General features: G+C 46.4%; 2 protein-coding genes across 5 annotated transcripts in view; one reads left to right on the plus strand and one right to left on the minus strand.

The window, feature by feature from the left end:
- FYB2 (FYN binding protein 2) overlaps window positions 1-4,026 on the plus strand; it is a 28,711-nt gene extending 24,685 nt beyond the window's left edge. For both annotated transcript variants that reach the window (XM_085067494.1, XM_085067493.1), the window contains exon 20: window positions 3,738-4,026. In XM_085067494.1, coding sequence (XP_084923620.1) covers window positions 3,738-3,789 — 52 coding nt within the window. In that variant the 3' untranslated portion in view covers window positions 3,790-4,026. The remainder of the gene's footprint in view (window positions 1-3,737) is intronic.
- On the minus strand, window positions 62-21,538 carry PRKAA2 (protein kinase AMP-activated catalytic subunit alpha 2). Of its 3 annotated transcripts, none has more exons than XM_085067500.1 (9): window positions 21,439-21,538; window positions 15,949-16,090; window positions 13,851-13,944; window positions 12,385-12,529; window positions 11,529-11,616; window positions 9,547-9,771; window positions 7,879-8,383; window positions 6,067-6,193; window positions 62-5,852 (listed from the first exon to the last, which is right to left on the minus strand). In XM_085067500.1, exons 3-9 carry the CDS (start codon window positions 13,908-13,910, stop codon window positions 5,614-5,616), a joined length of 1,389 nt encoding a protein of 462 aa, XP_084923626.1. In that variant the 5' UTR covers window positions 13,911-13,944; window positions 15,949-16,090; window positions 21,439-21,538; the 3' UTR covers window positions 62-5,613. The 3 variants fall into 3 exon arrangements, with proteins under 3 accessions (XP_084923626.1, XP_084923625.1, XP_084923624.1); XM_085067499.1 differs by having other exon boundaries at window positions 21,414-21,507; XM_085067498.1 differs by lacking the exon at window positions 21,439-21,538 and adding an exon at window positions 19,767-21,396.
- Window positions 21,539-21,772: the final 234 nt, after the last annotated feature.

The raw sequence follows: 21,772 nt of genomic DNA on the forward strand, positions 1-21,772 counted from the left end.
AAACTCCACCAGCCAAGCCCAGGCTGCAGAAAGGGACTGTGCAATAAGGAAATTCGAGGGATTTGTTGCTTTTATCTCTTTTCATCTCTGAGTTTATTAAAGTGCAAATGTCAACCATGGAGACAGCTATCACATGCAGTGCAGTACACCGAGAAACACTTTCCACACCATAAATGGAAGGAAAAAGGCTTCGTTGTGATTATCTAATGCACAAAGGACAAAACTGAACCAGGGCTCTGTGCCCTTCCATAACAGAAAGTACTAAAGCCATCAATTGGAAAACAAAACCCTCTCCAGGCCCTCAGTTGACAAAATAGAAAATATCAAGAAGGATGGAGTATTTATAGAGCTCAGGTTTTTGATTTTTTTTCCTGAGCTTCATGTTAATGATATGTTTGAAGGGATGCTTCTACTCAGAACTTTTAAAGTTCAGTATTTCAACAACAACAAAACCCCATAAATACATAATATTATAAATCATAAATACGCCTTAGAGTATGAATTTAAAAATTGCAGTGGACAAGTCCAGTTCACCTCTCTCATAGAGCTGAGGTTTGTCTGCCCAAAGACACCAGAGATATCCTGGGATTCAGTTTTGCTTTGTGCCCTAAAAGAAAAAAAACAAACCAAATGCATTGAGGTACAAACCACGTGAATATAACATGATACAGAACACATGAACATGCTTTCAGCAACAAGAATAAATATTACCATGGCTACAGGACCTACTTCACAGCTTTGTGAGATGAGGATAAATAAACTATTTCCAAACTCAAAAAGAAAAAAAAAAAATAACCAGAGATGAGTCTTACAAATAAACTTTGATTTTTAAATTAAGGCAGCTTCAGCAGGAACTTCAAGGCTTTTGTTGAAAACAGACTTTTTATAACACCAAAAGTGTACTCGTGCTTGCAGGTAGAGCTCTGATTTACAGTCCAGTTCTCCTAAGTTTGAGGATAAAAATGAGCAAAGATCTGTGCATCGAATACCAGGTGTGCTCTCTGCAAAAGTCAGTGTTCCATCAGTAGGTGTAACGTGGGAACTCTGAAACCCAGTTCATCTCTCGGGCACGGGAGTGAGGTACCTCTGGCTGAATTGTTAACTCCACGGCCAGGAGGCAGACTGGAAATTCAGAATTACAAGAAGCTGTTGCTTTTTTTTTTTTTTTTTTTAAATAAGTGAATGATGAGAAAAGGATATATAAGGAGAGGGCTAAGGAAGCCAAAGGAAAGGACTAAATGAAAAGCCCACACCAAAGTAAGACCTTAAGAATGGTGATCCTAGTAAGGTACATCATATACCTGGAACAAAACCAGACCCTAAAACCTTCCAGGAAAGAAACAGCAGGAGCTCGAGCAGGGCTCGGTTTGGCTCATCCAGATGTGCGATTCTTCTTCCCTCTCTCCTCTCAGCTAATAAAAGGGTGAAGCCAAATAATTGCACAACAAATGGTACTTCAAGTATTCAGAAACACGGCCTGCATGTCTCAGCGGGGGGATTTTGCAGGAGCTGGGGAAATTGTGCACCTCGTGAAACAGAGCTGCCCCTCGCAGCAGTCCTAACGCGCAGCGAAGGCACGAGTTCATGTCCTGCACACAGCTCCCTCTTCCTCCCACAGGGGTGCATGCTGACAGTGGAGAGCAGTGAAATGGGAAGGAGTAGACAGAAAGGGTTATTTTTGTTCAAAGCTCATCTATTCCGACACGAATGCCACTATAATCACACACAAAAACGAACACACGACACGCACTAACCGGCTGACTCACGTTTTTACAACACTGCCCATATATTCCCCTGTGTTGTACACACCTCGTGAAATGCTAAACTGGACACACAGCTGAAGATGCATTTCTGACCTGTCAAGGGAAAAAAAATATCCTGCTGCCTTCACCTGCTCAGTTCCAACTCCTGAAATAAACTTGCCCCAAACCCCATCGGCCCCAGGGCTTTGGCCAGGGAGGATGGAAGGGCAAGAATCTCACAGCTCCTGATGCCACTTCTCCTCCCATCCCTGGACAAGGCCATGCTGAGCCTGATGGGGTCAGCTAAGCTACTCATGGGCTTTACCTAAAAGAGGGTGTAAAAATAGCATCCCCTTTGTCCAGGTCCTCTCAGAGGCTGGGATTAGAGGGTGTGTGGCAGTGCCCAGGGCACACACCTGCCCTGCTGGAAGAACAAAGCTGAGAGGCCAAGGACAGGGATGCCACCTGCATTTTATATATATGCATGTCTGCATATATAAGAAATGCATATATATAGCTTCCACCAAGAGCAGCACAAGGTATTTCAGAATTAACTCAGCCAGGAGCTGGAAGTTTCTCTGGGAGCTATCTGAACTCTTTATCCTTTGCCTTTTGTCTCTCTCCTCCACGGGCTACAGCAAAATTTGGGTGAGTTTGAGGCTTGCAAAGCACAGCTGTCCAGTGGCTTCTGAAGAATTGCACTTGGAGTAATTCAAGTTTCTGTAGTTCAAATATTGTCTACCCTGCTTTTCCCGACGCTTGTGCATGTACCAGCATAACTCAAAAAGAGCTGACCACAGTGTAACAGTGTGAAAGTTAAACCTTTTCCTCTGGAAAATGTAACTGGAGGTCAGCAGCTCCTTTGCAGCTGGGAAACAGAACACAGCCTATTTGAAGGTAAAATAAATAACAGAAAGAAGTGAAAGTCCTCAGAGTATTTCAGAGTGCAGCACGGATTTGGGTAAGGCTGTGATGGACAATTCAATCCGAGGTGGTCACCGAGGAGGTGTTTCCATCAGTCCTGCTCCCTCCACTGCCTCTGCTGACCCTGAGCAGGGAAGCTGCTTCCTCTCTTTGTATCTCTCCATATGGAAAACTGAGTAACTCCTGCTGCCTTCCAGGCAGGACTGGTTTTGCAGATCCCCACAGCAGTTAATGTTTGCATGGCTCGGAGAAGATGCCAAGTGCCACAAGGGGCTTATTCTACAACCTAGAAATCCCACCCGCCTCCAGGAAGCAAATATTTCCTCCCCAGGGCATTTGCTGCTGCTTAATACTATTAGTTCTGCTGGGTAGGAAATCCCAGAGGACAAGAGTCAATTTTAAAAAAAGACTCAATACATCTACCTGCTCCTGAGCCCCAGCCTGTAACACAGCAGCCCCTGACCAAGGGGGCTACAGGTGCTCCCAGGATTTGGCAAGATGCTCAGCTGGGAGGGAAGATTTAAAAAGCCTTTAACATTTCAAATACATTTCACTCATTGCTGTTTCCTGGATGGAAATTAATGTCTGTCCCTACAGCTGCTCCTGCTCCTTTCCAAAGGGGTTTATCTCCATCATCCCAAACCATTCAGGGCTCTTTTCTCGTGTCTCAGCCTTGATCCAAAAGCTGCTGAAGGTCTGAGTGCTGCTCAGCTTGGACTCTGAGGTGGAGTTTGGGGCTTTTTTTTGCATGCAGGAGTTTGGATTCTCCATCCTTGCCTGGGATGTCCTGCTCACACCACAGCACTGGGGACACAAATCACCTGGCAGCCACCAGGCACAGCACCAAAGCCATCCTCCACCCCGGAGTATTTATTTAATAATCCTAACGTAATAAAAGGCTCGTTACAAAACCTAGGAGCACTAGAAATATTTCCAGTATTTGTTTTAAAAACAGAGCTGTTCTGCTGTGGGTTTACAGTCCAACCACTGCTGTGTTGGATTTAGTGTTCAAGAGCTTAACAGCAAAACTAATTTTTTTTCTTTTTTTTTTTCTTTTTTTTTTTTTGGAAGCTTTCTACTTTGTGCGGCTTCTGGAAAAATTGGAGCTGTAAAGTCACATTAGTGAGGATCCAAGCACAATCTGTAACAAAAGTAAGGCAATTTTGTGGGTTTTTTTAAAAAAAAGGGACTTCAAGCTGAAAATGTCCATTTAACTGCCAGTAGATGGCAAAAATATCCCGTGTTTGTCTTGATTACTTTAAACGATTAGTAAAAAAGGCTTAATGTGTTGTTCTCTTCCTTGCTTCTCATAGAAACTTGCAGAAAGTATAAATTAAAGTGCAACTGTACAAAAAAAAAACCTAGCAAAAAACCTCAGTGGGTCATCAGAAGCTATCAAAAAGACAGATTAAATTTTTTTTCAAGTTGAATGACTGCATACCTGGGACCAGCAAAAGTTTTTTGCTTTGTTTCTTAAAACAGAACACAAAAGAAAAAAGAAAAAAACCAAAATCAAACCAAACCCCCCACCCAGGATTTTTTGGCAAAGTTTTCATAAAGCATTTGTTCCTTGATTAGACTATTATTTCATTATCAAGTAAATGGAATTAAATACCATGTCAAAGCCAAGCAGATGCCAACACTGCCCATTAGATTCATCCTGCGTAATAAAAAATAATAACTCTTTTAAACAAAGAAGTCACACATGCATTAGGGTTTACCCTTGGGTAACAAGAATTTAACCTTAAAAACCCCCGCAGTTTGTCTTAAAAAATAAAATCCCATCCTTCAGATAGCCAGTAGTACAGGAAGAGTAAAATTCCAGGTTGGGATATCCCTGCCTGATCAGCGACGTGGCGAAGGTCACAGTCCAGTGGGCAGCAGCAGGACGGGAGAGCCCTTGGGCATGGAAAATAAGTCTCCAGCAGCAGGGAAGGCAGATTTGGCAGTGATTTCAGGGAGGTGACAACAGGCAGAGCTTCCTACAGGCAAGGTGAGAGGTGAGTGCTCCAGAGCTGCTGCTGGATCCGCCCGGCAGTGATGATCCCAAGCTCAGGTGAAGCGCTGGGATTCCAGGGGGTCATCTGGATCCTGTGCTCTGCTCACCTCAACCCTGCTTGGGATTCAGCCCTGGAGCCAGAGGGGAGGCAGGGGAGGTGAGCAGGTTGGAGGGAGGTGATGATGAAGGGCTGGAAAAAAGGCAATGTGCCTTCAGCTCCGAACGTGGTGAGCAGGTCAGTGCTGTCCGGAGCTCTCGGGAGGAAATAAAGCACCTTAGGGACACTTTGGGGACACTCCTCGGCGAAGACCTGACACAGCAGGCTTGCAACAGGACCTTTGCACATCCCACCCTCCCTCCCCATGTTTAGCAGAGGGAAAAAGAGAGGGGAAGGAGGCCATATTGCACTAGTGCAGAAGCAGCTGCTGCTGTGGGGAGAAAAGTGTTGGAGAGGCTGATAGCTGGGTGTGAACACTGCAGAGCTGCTTCATCACCCTCCACTCCATTTCACAGAGATTCTGGACAACCCCTCTGCCCTGGCTCAGCCCATCCTACCCCTGCTCTGCACAGCAATGGGGAGACATCAACCTCCCTGCAGGAACCTTGGCCATGCCTCCATTAACTCAGGACGAACCAGGGGAGAGGTGTTTTCCAAAAACTCAGCGACACCTTTGTCACTGTACAGCCTTGACATTTCCCATGGTGTTCACCAGGTTTAAAAAAAAAAGGATATTGGATACATTTCACCAGGCACAAGGAGAGAAGTTAATTTCCTCCGTGCCTTGTCAGAGGGGAGCACATTTTGGGTCTGGCCTTGGCTCTGTGCCATAGGCTGTGGAGTGGTGAGAAGAGGAGGAGGAGGAGGAGGAAGAACAACGAAGCGAAAGAAACCAGGGGCGGGCGAGTCAGCGCAGATCCTCACAGTGCGACGCCATGTGCCAGGGGCCATCAGCGGGCCAGGGCCATGATGAGGCTGGCACACATCTCAAAGAAGTCCATGGTGTGGCTGCCCAGGCGTGGTGGCACCGAGGGGATGCTGCCCACGAAGGAGCCGCTCAGGGAGCCCATCAGCGACTGGCACTCGGTGGCCGCAGCCGCATCGATGCTCAGGCGGGGTCGGTGCAAACCTGCAGCAGAGCAGGAGCGCTGGGGCGTGGAGGAGCCAGACCTCTGCTCCATCACCTCGTCTTGGGAAGCCAAGAAATGAAGAGAAAAGAAAAAGTGGGATTAGTTTGGTGGCTGCAATGCAGGTGGGGTAAGGAAATGGAAACAGCAGCAGAGATGAACGGCTCAAAAGGGTTTTTGCCAACTTGACACAGCCACGTAAGCGCTTCAAAATGCACAGGATGGTTTTTAAACCTCCAGCCTTGCCCTTCCATGTGTTCTCCATCTCCTACTCACCATCGATGCTTTTGAAGTCCAGCAGATAGCTGCGGTTGTCCACCTGGTAGAGCTGCAGGCTCATCTTCACGTAATTGCCGGTCACGGGGTTCTTGCGTCGCACCCGCAGGTGGTAAGCGTTCACCACCTGCAAGGGGAAACTGCCATCAGGAGGGACACTCCAGGCAGCAGGAGGAACACCTCTTTCCTCATTTTTTCTAAATATGAGCAAGTCATCTTCTGGGGAAAACAGTTTCTCAAAAGGACAATGCCTATAAAATGAAGCAAATGGCTTCACTTCCTCCTGTCTTTAAATATTCTTCTTAAGGCTGTGATTCACCAGCTGCTGGCAGAGGAAGCTGCAGTGACCCATCTGCCAGGCATAAAGCTGATGTTTGCTCCTCCCTCACCAGCAGCCACAGCCACATGAACCAAAAAGTCCTCTTGTGACACACAAGGACAGTGTCCATGAAACCAGGGCAAGCTGGGCAGAGCAACATCTCCCATCAGCACAGCTAAACCCAGATCAGTCTCAAACTGTGTATTTCCCCTTGCTGCTTCCCACCTCACAATCTGCTGCATCTCATTTACAATGAGATCTTTCCTCTGCGCTATATTTATGAAGCAACTGCGTGGATGGGAGAGTTATTCTGATGAAGAGTCATATCTGAATTTATTCTTAGGGTGGGAAAGACTATTGTGAAACCTCCTCGTATGAAATAAGTTCTGCTGCCTACATAAAGACGTTGGGCTGAGTTGGTTTGTGAGGCTGTACCAGAAATACATCAGATTTGTTCCCTCTCTGTAAAACCATGCAGCTAACAAACGTCTGGCTGGTGTAGGCAAAGGCACCTGGCCATGGTCCATCTCCTGCCTGGTGCAGGAAAATCAGGTTTCTGAAAGCTACTTGGCTTTGAAGATGTAATGTTATCAAAAATAAGGAGAGTCAGGAGGTTTTAAAGAAGCAGCACAGTGAAATCCATACAGTACAATGCTTGGGACCTGAAGGGAGAAGGGGAACTCCTCTGGTGATGAAGATCTGGGCTGAAGTTCTTACCTTGCTCCTGATGCTTGCACAATGCTGCTGCCAAAGGCCAGAAGCCAGGAGAGCTCACCTCAGGGGCTGCTCCAGGATTTGGGGAGTCAGGCACAGCAGCAGCAATCCAGGGCTAACTTAGGGATTTATTATTTCAACTTTGAAAAAAGGCTAGATGTTGCACAGCCCTGGAGAAATACCTGCAGTGAGTACTGTCAGCTAAAACATCTGGGTTTAAATCAAGAAGCTGAACCTTAAACTGAGGCAGCAATAACTGTCTAAAAACACATCTGGTCCATGAGCACTGCTGCATCTCCATTGAGGAAAAGGCCACCACACCAATGATACAAATCCTGCACTCAAGGCCCCCTGCTCCTCATCTGTGCATCCTTTAAGAAGATGCACACCGTGCCATTTCAGCATTTCAGTCCCAACATGACCAGGCAGAAATAATGAGAGTTCGTCTACTCAGGAGCACTCGAGATGACCTTAAGGAATTAGCCACTAAAATTAGAAATGTGAACAGCTCCTCTTATCCCTGCAGCTAAACGAGGCAGAATCATCTTTCCAGCCAAAGGCTCTGAGCACTCAGAGAGAAAACCCTTATTTCATGCCATAAATAAACACCACAGACACCAAAGCACAGCTGGCACCTTAACTCAGCGAGTTTGCATTAACAAGGAATAGCAGGGTAGATCACAAGGTGGGGACATTTATCTAGAAACAGGAGAGGCTGTGACCACACTTCCAAACCTCCCTGAGCTCATGGGAAAAAGGAAAGCAGGAAAACTCCCTACCTTCCACTCAAAGTCCAGCTGCTTCATAGCTCTGTACACCTCAGCCATAATGTCATAGGGCTTGCTCTGGCTGCGGATCCCCAGGTGCCACTTGGCCTTTTTGACAGTCAGGGGCTTTGGCTTGGTGGTGTTGAGGGCATCCAGGGGACAGCGGGCTTTGGGGCTGTCGGCGATGAGCGGCGGCATCCGCTCGGGGTGCGGCTTCACCCCCGGCGGGATGTGCAGGGTGCTGTCGTCCATGAAGGAGCCGGTGGGAGGGCTGGAGGCCAGGTAGAACTCGCTGGCCTGGTTCATGATGCGGCGGTTGTCGATGACCAGGTGGTAGGCGACGGCCAGCTGGTCCTGGGGGTCACCACTGTAGAGGCTGTTGAGCACCTCGGACTCGGTGCACTCGAACTTCTCGCACACCTCGCGCACCGCGTCGTCGTCGATGACCGTGGCGTCGTAGGAAGGATCCTCGGGGAACAGGTAGCTGGGCAGCTCCTCCTTGAACCACTCGTGTTCCCTGGGGAGGCACAGGGGAGATGCTGTGAGCTCTGGGGGAGGCATGTGGGGAAATCATGACCAGCCAGGAGTAAAGCCCAGCTGGGGAACTGGGAGCCAAACCCAGCCCGATGACACTCTGCACACTGGGCTTTGAAGGAAGGCATCAGAACCTCCAAGATTCTCACACTTTGGGATTTCCATGATGGAGATATAGAGCATCAGAGCTATCCAATTCCCACTGATTTGCAATGAACTCAATGATAATTAAGTGAACAGCCATGCACTGCCTTATCTATAGGTTCTATCTATTGACTGTAATCTTGCCACATGTGCTGCTGGTCTAACGTGTAATTAAATCCTCTAATCTTAATGAATTAAAAAATAAAAAAGGAAGTTTGCATGGGTTTACTTGAAGGGTAAAATTAAGGCCGTCCATTGAAAATGCATTAAAAACCTGAGAATTCTTGGAAGTCCTAGTAACGTTTATGTTTCCTTTGATGATCTCTGCAGACAAAAATAGCTGCTTAAGAGCCCAGTTTTTCCCTTTACCTGGAATTTCCAGAGCAATGCATTCAAATAAAAGATTCATAGGCACTACACTCACTGACTACACAAGAAAACTATGCTGCATTTAAAATTGAACCATTTGCTTACATTTTAAAGTATATAAAATATTTACAGATTAAGTTAGTAATTCTTGTGTTTCTCCTCCTTTTCTATTGGACAGACAGTAAGTACAATCATTACCCTCTTTTTCTGGTACACAGAGGGAGGTGGTCTTGAAATAAAGTGATGAAAAATGGCTGGTGGATATTAAATTCTTAGGATTATTGCATGCTATAGCTGGTTTTGCTAAGTGCAATTGAGAAATTTTCGAGGGTATTTTAAAATGACATGAAGTAGAAGTTTAAATACATGTATATAAAATATATATAAAATCCTCATCTTGTTCATCATCACCCACTTCCAGCCAGCAGCACCCACCTCTCCAGCAGCACAGAAGAATGCAGAGCTGAATCCTTGACTCATTTAGGACAAAAACCATCTGGATTAACTGACCATTTCTCAAAATGGACCATTCCTCCCCTGCCCACCTGCCAGCAGGTGACCCCAGGACATTCATCAGGACGCTGGAGACCCCCAAAGGCAGCCAGCCAGCCCACCCAGCCCACCTGAGCTGACCTGATGTCCTTGATGGTGGCTCTCTTGAGGGGATCCACCTGCAGCATGTGCATGAGCAGCGTGGCCACGGAGCGGTTGAGGTATTCAGGGATGTAAAATACTCCCCCCCGGATCTTCTTGAACAGAGTGGGGACGTGCTCATCATCAAAGGGCAGAGTGCCACACAGCAGGGCGTAGAGGATGACACCACAGCTCCAGATATCCACCTCTGGGCCAGCATAGAGCCTGCAGGATGGCAAGGGAAGGAGAAACGTGTCACCCCCATCCTCTCCTCAGTCAGAAAGCCAAATCCCACATTTCCAAGAGCCCTGCCAGGCTGTTTGCTCCTTTGCCCCGAGGGCTCAGCCAGAAATTTCTGTTCATTGAATGAGGCAGATCAAACAGCAGCAGATACTCTATCTCTGAGTGTTTATTTTTGGTGGAAGTTTGTGTGCTGTGTCTAAGTGTTCCCATTTCCAACAAGCTGCCAAATGTGCTCTCTGCCATCACCAACTCAGGACACCCCAAATATAAAGTTTTGCTGCTCCTTGCTCGGTCTACTTTATCTCTTTTTGACTGCTTGTCCAAGGGTGAGACTTTCCCTGCTGAGGCCAGCAAAGCCATTTTGGAAAGGCAGAGGATCAGCTGGATGCCACCTCAGTCCTGCCTCCACGCCCAATTCCCACAGATCAGAATGCTCTGATTCTTTTGCGGATAACTGCACTGCCTGAAGAGTATTTTGGGTTTTTAAGCCCAAATGAGAAGCACTTTTATGGCTCTGAAACCTGAGCTGTCACACTCTGCTGCTTTTATGCCTCCTTGCTGAACTGCCATGTGCCTTGTCTCCTACACAGACTGAAAAACATGTGTCTGGCCTTTACTGAAATGGAAATGCTATTAATATTTTTTTTTTTAGAAACCCAGTAGTTTCTGGCTTTGCCCCATTCTTGACAATGAGGATTGACTTGATTTCACACACAGAGCTGTAGTCACAACAGGGTTTTTGGATGCTAGTCTAATTTCTGGGATGCTCTGCCAACACTTGCTCTGGTGTAAACGGGGGTAAAATAATCATAATCACAGCAAACACATTCTGAACAAAATGTTCTATTTAAAAGCTACAGTTATAAGCAAAAAGACATTGGACTAGGACAAGTAAAGCTCATGGCAAAGGGAGATTCAAAAAAAATGGGGCAGATAATGATACGGGCAGTTTGAAGGACCATACAGAGAATGGAAAATTTAAAAATCTGTATTTGCAATCCTTGCTAAACTATTGCAGAGAGAATTAGGGAAATATGGACATTCTCTGTAACTCCTGTTCCTGACAGCAAAATATAAGAGGTAACACTTCTGTATCAACACGTAAAAAATCCAATTCAACCTTGTGGAGTGTGTCCAACACTCCATGTGCTGTACAGCTGCTTCATGGTGAGAGATGCAACCACAGAGGAGGTTTGTCAACTCAATGAATCAGTTCAAAATAAAGCTCTGGATGTTGAACCTACTACCATGACGAAAACCCCTAGCTTAAGGAACCAGAAGACAAGAATTTTCAATACAAGTGTTGGGAAGTGATTAAAGATCTTCCTGGTTCATTTGTTAGTGAATGGTTTTCCTCATTAACACTGTGTTTTATATTAAAGATGGGCAGGAGAGGAGGGGGTGACCTGGAAAGGCCTTTCCACCCGGAACCTCAGTATTTGCATCCAAAGAGTCATTTCCACCCTCTTTAATTAGCAATATAAACAGTCAACATCTGGTATTAATAATTCCTCCAAAGTAAACACCTGTAGCAAAACATGGTTTGCTGTTACAGCTATTGAGAAGTAAAATAACCAGGAAAACCCTCAGATCTTTGCCAACAGATTCACCCAAACATAAAATCCAGGTTGGAAGGATTCAGCTGCTTTTACTAGATGTGCAAAGCTGTTTCCAATACCAAGAACAAATTAAAAATCCATGTGCTCACCCAGGCTCTGATTAGAAATGGCATGTCTTACCTTCCAGAGATGACTTCAGGGGCTGCATAATTTGGGGAACCACAGCTGGTGCGTAGAAATTCACCATCTGACATCATGTTGGACAGTCCTGAAAACAAAATGTTTATTGCATACTGATGTTTGGTCAGAAGGTCCAGCCATGGAGGACTCTGTGAGAGGTGGGATATTTGGAAGAGAACTGTTGATATAATTTAGATAGACTCCTTTGAGCTGATCTGAAAATTATTATTGTTGCGTTTATTTTTTTTCACACCCAAGAAATATTCACTCCAGGCTAATTTTGCTCCTCTAAGCTGCAAATCCCAGAGCACAGAGGAGAAGAGCCATAATTCATCCCAGAGCACTGACTTCACATAGGAATTGGGTGGGGCTGTGAAATGAGTAAATCTTCAGAAGGATTTACATTGCTAGAAAGGACTCCCCAGGACAGAGTTGGTATTTCAATGGATCTCAATCCGTAATGCCACTTAAAGACTCCTGTTCCTGCTCGTTGTGAAATGAACTGAGGCCAAGAGCACATGGCCAAACACAAGGACTACATGCACAAAAATAAACACACACAGCCAGCTCGCCCTGAAATAGCTGCACCACGTCTGCCTCAAACATAAATTAGGTAAACTTCACGTTGGGTGATTACACCAAAACACAGCAGAGATTTACAAATCATTCTGCTGCTCCATTCTCAGTGCCACTCCAGAAGCAGCCTGCAGGAAGGTCACTGTTTATAGGTGTGGGCTTTCCAGGTGGAGCAGCTGGAGGTGGTTGGGGCAGCAGGCTGTGGGTTGTGCAGGGCTGCTCCACAGCCACGCTCCAGCAGCTCTGGCTGCGCCTCTGGAATGCTGCTGGGGTCACATACCAAAATCAGCTATCTTTGCATTCATGTGTGCATCCAGCAGCACGTTCTCTGGCTTCAGGTCCCTGTGCACAACCATGTGCCTGTGGCAGTAATCCACTGCAGACAGGATCTGCTGGAAAAGGCGGCGAGCTTCTGCCTCCTCGACCTGTGGGAACAGCAGAGGGAACAGCCCTGGGGGTTGGTGTGCATGGCAAGGGAAGGTTTGACTTAGCAAGGAGCCAAAAGCTTCCAGGATGCACAGTGAAAATCCCAGCATGCCTGCGACCAGAAGCAGCAAATAAAGCAGATTTCTCACCCTCGTATTTTACAGTGTGCCAGTGTTTGCAAGTGATACAGCCCAGAGATGAAAGGTGAGAGCTCAGTTTAGCTGAGCTGTTGACAGGAATTTAAAGGTGGCACCTATCAGACAATGGCCTGCTGTCCCAGTGGGGTTGGTACAGATCCAGGCTGAACAAAACACCACAGAGGATGTTGCTGGGAGCAATTCCTCATGGACTTCTCTGGAAGCAACAGGTGAAGCTGGAATACTGTGGTGATTTTAATTACCTATACAGCTATAAAGTCATATGAGCTATATTAGAGAAATTATAATTAAAAGGACTGATTATTTTTGCTGATGAATTCCAGAAGACTCCTTCCATGAAAAATGGAGCTTCTGAATGCAAAAGCTCAGAAAGGATCCAAATTAGTCACTGAAAAGAACTAGATGGGTAAAATGTGTGAGAAATCAGAACTGTACATGGAAAAGAAAATTGAGTCAGCTTATTGACCATGGCACTAATCTAACCCAATTTGTTGTAAAGGTATTAATTTTGTAGCACAGAGGGGAAACATGTGATGGGCTGATCCTTCACCTGAACCCTTATTCTGGATGTCCACTTTGGCCCATTTTTACCTCCTTGCCCTGCAGCTGCTCCTGGGGCAGACAGTGGTGATTTTCTTTGTAACCAAATTCTCACATTTCACGGGCTCAGCCAACACCTCAGGTGATTTATACCCAGTGGGACTGCTGGCATTTGAAAATGTTGTTCAGATAAGCCACATCCTTGAAAAGTCTTCAAAGAACGTGACTTGGAGCCAAGGGGGAGTCTGGGAGAGGTGAAAGATTGGGGTGGAGATCACACTGCGTAATCTTCCCTTCCCATGCCATAAATTAGCTGCTGAACCATGGGGGTTTTGACAGGCAACCCATAGCTAAAAAATCACAAAAACAAGCCAGCATTCCAAATATTTGCACTAAGCAACACGTTACCTCGGATATTTTGGTCTGAGGATCAAAATTACACCAGAGATCGCTGCGAAAATTAACACACAAGTTTCGTGCAAGCCAGCATGAGACACCCCAGATGGGGTTGCTGTGAAGCAACTTCTATTTTGGGCCTTAACCTTAACTGTGTTCCCTTGAGCACAAGTTTTGCTCCTGAACACCATCCCCTGCCCACACAAGTGTCAGGACAGGCACTTACACGTCCGTGCTTACAGATGTAATCAAACAATTCCCCACCAGACACATATTCCATCACCATGAAGAAGTCTGTCGGGGTGCTGATGACCTGGTACCTTCAAAAACACAAGCAGATTTAGAAAAAAAAATGTGTAATTAAGGACAGGGAAAGGCTTTTAACTAGATTATTAATTTCACATCAGTGCTTCAAATAAGCGTTTGTTTGGATTTTGCATTTTGCAGTTGCTTTCCACTTCTGAAAAGCCATCTCTTGTTTCCAGTATAATCTTCCACTTGTTTGTGAAAGGACCTCTTTTCTAGACCTCTGATTTTCCTTCACCATTTGAAATAATCCTCTAAAATATCTGCCAGGCAATCTTATCACATTTAGGAGTGCCCTGACTTTTAAACTTCTACTTTGGGTAAGATTTGCAATAAATAACAGCTTTAGAAATGAGTGCTTACTTAGCTGGGGGCAAGGAGAGCCTACATCTGGTTTCCCTCATATCAAGAAAAAAGGAGATAAAGAACTCCAGGCACTAGAGAGAGCTTCTTCTGGGAAGGTACAGGAACAAAAAGGAGGCCCCCTAAAGTTATTTTTCAAATATTAAATCCCTCTGTACTCTAGAATGGGGGTGAGGGGGAAACCCCAGAGTATTACCTTCAACTTGCAAATTTATTCTCCATTTTTCTTCAAAATCATCCCTGAGTGCTGCAAAGGCATTTCAGTGTCCCAGCTGGAATAAACTGCCAGTGAGCAGCTGAGGTCAATGCAGCCCCAGGAATTCAGAGCAGCACCAGCTGGGACCTCCCTGTCTTTTATTTCACATTCATTGTTTTGTTGTTGTTTGCTTCTTTTTTTTTTTTTTTCTTTTTTCTCTCTCTCTTTTTCTTTTTTTTTTTTTTTCCAGATGAATTTAATGAATTTTTACAGCTGGGTTGTAATTTGAAACAAAGACATTTCAGCAAGTTTCAGAGGTTGGCAAGGGAACATGGGATAGTCCCATAAAGATCAATAGCATGAACCTCATTTTTTCTGAAGAGCTTTGGACACAGACATCTCAGTTACTGTTAATCGCCCCAATATTTCTTTTACATACACTTAAAAACTTATTGAAAGAGGTTTGTGTGCCCCAATCTCCTTCTCACATCTTTATCACTGTATTTCACAAATGCAGCATGTATTACAGGACACTGATATTGTCAAAGTGGATTTAATTTTTATTGCTTTGACAAACGTGTGAACAGGATTTGACTTGCAGGACGCTGGGTACACAGCTGAGGAGTCTTTCTGGCTTTTTTTTTTTTCCATGAAATAATACCAATCTGTTCTCCAATAAATCCATGGAACTGTGAAGTTACTCTAAAGTCAACAGTTGCTGCATGGTTAGTTATTTAACTGTAGAGAGAATTTGTTTTCCCTTGCCTCTAAGTCCCAGGTATTTGCTATATCTCATGCCAGTTTTAAGGCTGACCTAAATGTCAACTTAGCCTTGCAGTTCCCATTCAGCAGCTTTCTTTTATAGAAATGCCAAAGATATTACCGAGTGCCTCGTTAATGTGGACTGGCTGCACAAACTGGGGATTGAGCAGGAATCCCAGAGGCTGCAGTGCAGGTGCTGATTTATGACCCAAACTCAGGTTCATCAAAGTGGAGACTTTTGAAAACTTATGTCTGAATAATAAATTTCGGAAAAAATGTTCTTTTAAGCTCTGGATAATCAGTCCATTAAAACATAAATCCTCCTGACTGGAGGCCAAGATTTCGCTCCAAGAGCCTGACCATGCTGCAATTCATGGAATCAGGGAATGGTTTGGGTTGGAAGGGACATTAAAGACCATCCAGTTCCAACTGCTGCCATGGGCAGGGACACCTCCCACCATCCCAGGTTGTTTAAATCCCCATCCAACCTGGCCTTGGACACTTCCAAGAATGGGGCAGCCACAGCTTCTCTGGACAACCTGTACCAGTGATGATTTAACACACAAAAACCCAACCAAACACATTTTTTACAGCTCTAATCCACCTCCTGAAACCCAGTGAACAGTGTATGAGACATCTCTGTGCACAGAGCTGCACCAAGAGCTCCCTGCTGAGCACGTGGCACAGAGGTACTCACAGCTTGATAATGTGAGGGTGCCGGAAGAGCTTCAGGTTTTGGATTTCTCGTTTGATCTTCCCAACCACATCCAGGCTGCGGATCTTCTGCCTGTTCAGTATTTTTACTGCTACTTTGTGCCCCGTCAGCTGGTGTTCACCAACTATGAGAGAGAGAGAAAGAGCATTGCCAAGTCACTAAACAGTGCAGCAGGATTCACACAAGTAGTTTAGGACACTATAAGCAAAAAAGCCACTCCTGAAGGGGAAAAAAAAAGCAAAAGATGAGGGGGTGAAATATTTCAAAATTTTGGTCTCTTCACTGTTTTCCCAGTGGAGTCATAGAAGGCAGAAGAGAGGGGACCTATCTGCCAAAACCACTCCACTAAATAAAACAGAGTGAGTTGCTGGAGGAGGTCATACCCCAAGCTAATTTGCAAGGATTTATAGCATGTAAAAGCTAGATTAATCAGAAACAGATATATTTAAATGGCAGAGGAGAATCTCCACCATAACACACTGGTTGACGAAATCCCTCATAAACCCAGTCTTAAAGCTAGACCATCACACTTCTTTTTTTAAAAAAATGGTATAGGGATTTTCCCTGCCCAAAATAGGACTGCAGGATTTGCATTACTAAAATGAATTTCTATTTATACTTCCTCCGGCGTGCTTCTTGCTTTGATGACAAGCTGCAGGAACGCTGCTGGACTGCAGGAGCGAATTCTGCTTTTAGGAAAGGTGCAAACTTCAATATGTTTGGGGTTTTTTTTAATGCAGTTGGTGCATTAAGGCTGCTGATGTTTATCTCCTGTGTTCAGGGAAAAACCATAACCACAAACTGGGAGCAGCCCCACTGTCACTGGGGGAATTGCACTTAATGAGGTGTAGCAAATTCAGCCTGGGATTCATTTGTTATCAATAAACAGACCACACCAAAAATAAAAAGCTCCCAGGAAGCAAGATTTATATTGAATTTAAGAGCAGAAAGGGCTTGAAAACCATGTGTTTGTACCCAAAAAAGGGTTCTCAGACTACGAGCTGCCCCTTCTCAGTATTTTCTAATGCGAAATTCAACAGGGTGACACACGGCTGGGTTTCCTAAAGACTGCACAGAAAAACCTGCTTACAGTAAATATTTGTGCTCTCTCATTTACGGACATCACCCTTCCAGTAATGACACACGGTGCAAGGAGTTAATTATTGCGAGCAAACCTTGTTATTACATTATTAGAGCCTGTAATTTCGGCAGCCCTAATGAGCTGATCAGAAGCACACGGGGTGAGCAGGAGGCGTGAGAAGGGCAGGGCAGCAGCACTCAGGGCACGCCAGGTCACTATTATTAGCCACCAGATAAGACCTGCCAGAGATTCTTTCCTCAATAAGAGCATCCTAAAAATAAAACACTTTACTGCCCTTGAAAATTAAAGCACCACTTTGCATGTCCATTTTATTCCTCGTAATACTTAAAACTACGAGATGATGGAATGAAAATAAACTCAGCTTTGCAGCAGAGATGCAATTTAGGGATTAGCTGAGGGCTGGAGGAGGCAGATAATTCCTCTGGTGCAGTGCAAGGAGAGTGCTGTAAATAGTCCAGGGAGGCATTTTCCCTGGTGAATCCTTGGAGAGAGGAGAGCAGGGCAGTGCTGCAGGGAGGTAAAGCAAAGTTTTTTCACTGAACTAGGAAGGAAAACCTGATTTCTGCCACCCTTTGTTTCAGGCCAACACTTTCTAGCCTTGCCTCAGCATATGCTTTGAAAAAATTTATTATACACTTGGGAAAAAAAAAATGGCCATGCCCAGAATGAATAATTATTGTTTTTAATACTATTGCCAAATAGTTCATCCCCTTTCCCATCCGTGACAAACAATGTGTAACTCTGCGAAGGTTTGCTAGCACAAACACATTAATAATTAAAAATAAACAGTCTATTTTGTAATCCATCTTCTGCTTACAGTAAGCATTAGATACAGAGATATTATTGTTTCTGTCCCCAGTGACTTGTTAAGCCTCCTTGAACTCAGTGAGAGAGAGACAAAGAGGGAACACAATTTCCTCTGGGGTGGGAGACTTTTAAGCCTTTGAGGTCTGTCTGTAGCTGCAGGAATTGTGACATGGGCAGTAAGGACAACCCTCCCTGTGCTCACAGAGTCACCATCTCTGACCCCCAGCATCACCCCAGAAGTGAGGAGGAATAGTGATTGTAGCACCATGAGCATAGATCATAATTAAAACCCCTTGGCAGCCCCACATTTTTTTACATCCCTTTTTTTATCCTAGCAGCTCAGGCAGCACAAGCAGTTAACATTTTTGCAAACACTTCGGGGGAATGTAGAAGCTTATGGAGGGGTGAGGAAACTCCTTTCCTATCAGCTCTGCTGGCCCTTATCTCAGCCCAAAGTTAAAAATGAAATCCATCCAAAGCATATGTTTAGCAATGCTGTATTAATTCTGCCCTAGTGCTTGTGTGTTCTATCATCCTTTCCCTCCTCTGCTCAGTCTCCTTTAGTTTATCTTCCCGCTGACACAAAGTTTGTCTTTCAGCAGCAATGCTCCAGTGCCTGGGAAAATGGGATCTGATCCTGCCTGGAGCCCATGGAGCCTTCAAAACCAACATAAACACAACCCCAGCACTGCCAGTCCTTGAGGGACCACAAATTGGGCACTTTGGTGGCAAACAAGCATAGGAAAGAAGCCACCAAGGCCCTCAGGGATGCTGTGGGTGGCATCACAAGGAAAAGATATTTGAGCTACTCTGCTGGATTTTGACTGAAGGTCTCCAGGCTGCATCCACTGTGAACCTCATTGTGTGAGGGGAGAGCTTTTGGGGACCCACAGGGTGGAATGTGCCCACGGCAAACACAATTTGTCTGATCTGTTCCTACCAACCCCCAGGGAAGGAGATGCCACCTCCCTCCCACAATGCTTAAATCCAAGATCTTCCCCACAGTTCTATTTCTGAAAATTATTCTTATCTTTGGCCGGGAGGACAGGGAAAATAACTATATTTGGTAAAAAATGCTGTGTGGTAACTTCAACCCTTGACATGACACTTCCTATCCACCTACCACATCAGCTCCTGTGAGCTTCCTCTCTTCTAACAGATGCTGTGTCCTCATCACCACTTCCAGATGGGATTTCAGTATTAGCACCAAAATCCTGCTCTCATCTGCCAACCTATTTGTTCCCCTCAGTGCCTTGTGCGGACTGTGTGTAAATGAGATCAAGAAACTGAATGGGCTTAAAACAAAACAGTTTCTTGCAGTGTTCAGTCACTTTTTAGGAGGATCCCTGATGATCCAGGCAGTGCTAAGTCTGTCCCCAACAGGGACTTTTTCTCTCATGTCTCTGGCTTCTGGTGGCTTAAAATGACCACTCAGCTCCAGCCATGAGTTCAAGCTCTGCTTTGTACCCCCTGTCACTAAATCCTCCCTTTCATTGCCATTTTCTTATTTCCCGAATAACAATAATCCCGAACAACTGTATATTAAGATTTCTTAACTCTGAGGAGTAAAGCAGGAAAAAGTGCCAAAACCAAAACCAAAGTTTGAAGAAAACACATTAGCAACAAAAACTGATGGCACCTGACTTCTCACTGAAAAGGCAATTATTATACCCAACACACAATGCTTGAATCGATCAACAAAAACCTCTTTACTTTTCCCATGTGAATACAAGTTTTCCTAAAGCTCATTTGATTAAAATGCTATAATTCTGTATAAATGGAAAATTCCATTTCTTCATTTCAGTTCCCAGTCTCGAGTACAAACTTCACCTGCCAGTTGTGGGCAACATATTCAGGTAAAAAAAAGAGCCATATAAAAGATACTACTCACCTACAAAGGATTTTGAGCTAGGAAATCTCTTTTATATTATTTGAAATGTTTCTTTGGAAAATGTACATTTTTACCAAAGTTGGGTCATAGGTGGGGTGGGAGGTATTTGTGCTGGTTAAGGAAAAAAAGGCTATTGTAGGCAGGTTTAAATTGGTCTGCAAGGAAAAAACCTGCCTTTAGAGCACTTTTTGAGGTCTGCTAGTACACACGAGTGATTTAAATGGTCCTTAGTGTTAGAACTATTTATTCTGATAATTCTTTAGACAGTAAATTTGTGGTTTGGGATTAAACACAGCAATATATTTTTAGGGGCGTGATTAATGGTCACAGGTGGACTTAGCTGCAGTGGTTGTGGTGGTTTCTTTCATCTGCTGTCAATTTGGGTTTATTTTAAAACTGCAGCCGCTGAGATCAGGCACAGCACCCCTTTGCCCAGCCACATCCCAGTGGGATTGGGGGTCACTGAGTGGGGCAGCTGCTCCCCTGGCTTGAGTTGAACCCATTTCCTACTGGGAAACACAGCTTAGACAGTGAATTTTGTTGGGTTTTTGGGGGTTTTTTTAGTATCTTGTTTAAAAAATAAAATTTGCACGTAAATGGCAGAATTCACAGAAAAAACAAACACAAATATTTGCAATCCTCACAGCCAGGTAAAGCAAAGCTGATGCCTTCAGAACGTGAGCTGGCTGCTCTGGCATGATTAGCCAAGGAATCCCTGTGTGGAGCCCCAGCCTGACACAATTCCTCCATCCTGCAATCCTGGAATGGTTTGAGTTGGAAGAGACCTCATCTCATTCCACCCTTGCCATGGGCAGGGACACCTTCCACTATCCCAGGTTGCTCCAGTCCCCATCCAACCTGGCCTTGGACACGTCCAGGGATTCAGGAGCAGCCACAGCTTCTCTGGGCACTCTGTGCCAGTGCCTCAGCACCCTCACAGGGAGCAATTTCTTCCCCAAATCCCATCTCACCCTGCCCTCTATCAGCATGAAGCCATTCCCTCTCACCACACCAAAAGCCCCTCTCCAGCTCTCTTGCAGCGCCTTTAGGCACTGAAAGGTGCTCTAAGGGCGCTCTGCAGTTCCCTTCTCCAGGTGAGCATCCGCAGCTCGCCCAGCCCTGCCGGACCCGAGCCCTCCATCCCCGCGGGAGCGGCTCCGGGGCGATGCTCGGAGGAGCGGCAGCACGAACCCCCTTCGCTGCCGGCTCCAGGAGCTCCTGCCGCCCCTCGGGAAGGGAAGGAGCTCGGAGCGCACGGCCGGCACCGAGGGGCAGGATGCGGTGCGCTCCGGGCTCCCCATCACCTCCCTCCGAGCGCGGCAGCAAAGTTTGCCGGGTCCGGCTGGCAGCACGGGCGCCGGGGGCTGTGACAGCCCGGCGCGCCGAGGGACAAGCGCTCATCTCCCCGTACCGCCCGCCACCGCCGCATCCCCGCCGCCTGCCCGCCCGTGCGCCCCGGGAACGGCTCCGCCAGCCGCTCTCCCCCGGGATGCTGCGGGAGCCGCCGAGGGAATGGCAGCAGAGGGAAGGCAGGGAGGGAGGGAGGGAAGGGATGCCGGCGCGGAGGCCGCGGGAGAGGCGGAGGGAGGCGGCGGCGAGGGGCGCACCCGGCCCGGCCCGGCCCCGCCCGCGGCCGCGGTACTCAGCTCTTGACTTTGCCGAAGGTGCCGACCCCCAGCGTGTCCCCCAGCACGTAGTGGCCGATCTTCACCCGCCCATCGTGCTTCTGCTTCTCGGCCATGTTCGCCCCCCGCCGCCGGACCACAATGCACAGGGCCGGCCCGGCGGGGCGGGGAGCGGAGCGGAGCGGAGCGGAGCGGAGCGGGCCGGCCGGCCGAGGGGCGGGAGCGCCGCCGCCGCCAGGTGGGGAGCGGCGGGATGGGGACACCGCCCCGGAGCGGGGGCACCTGCCGGGCACACCCCTGGGGGCGGCTCCTCGGGAGTGACGCCTCCGCCGGGACACTGTTCGGGGTGGATTCTCTATTGCCGTGCACCTGCCGGGGTGA

The sequence above is a fragment of the Lichenostomus cassidix genome, chromosome 8, assembly GCF_008360975.1.
Source record: "Lichenostomus cassidix isolate B80296 chromosome 8, HeHo_3.0, whole genome shotgun sequence".
Lineage (NCBI taxonomy): Eukaryota > Metazoa > Chordata > Aves > Passeriformes > Meliphagidae > Lichenostomus > Lichenostomus cassidix.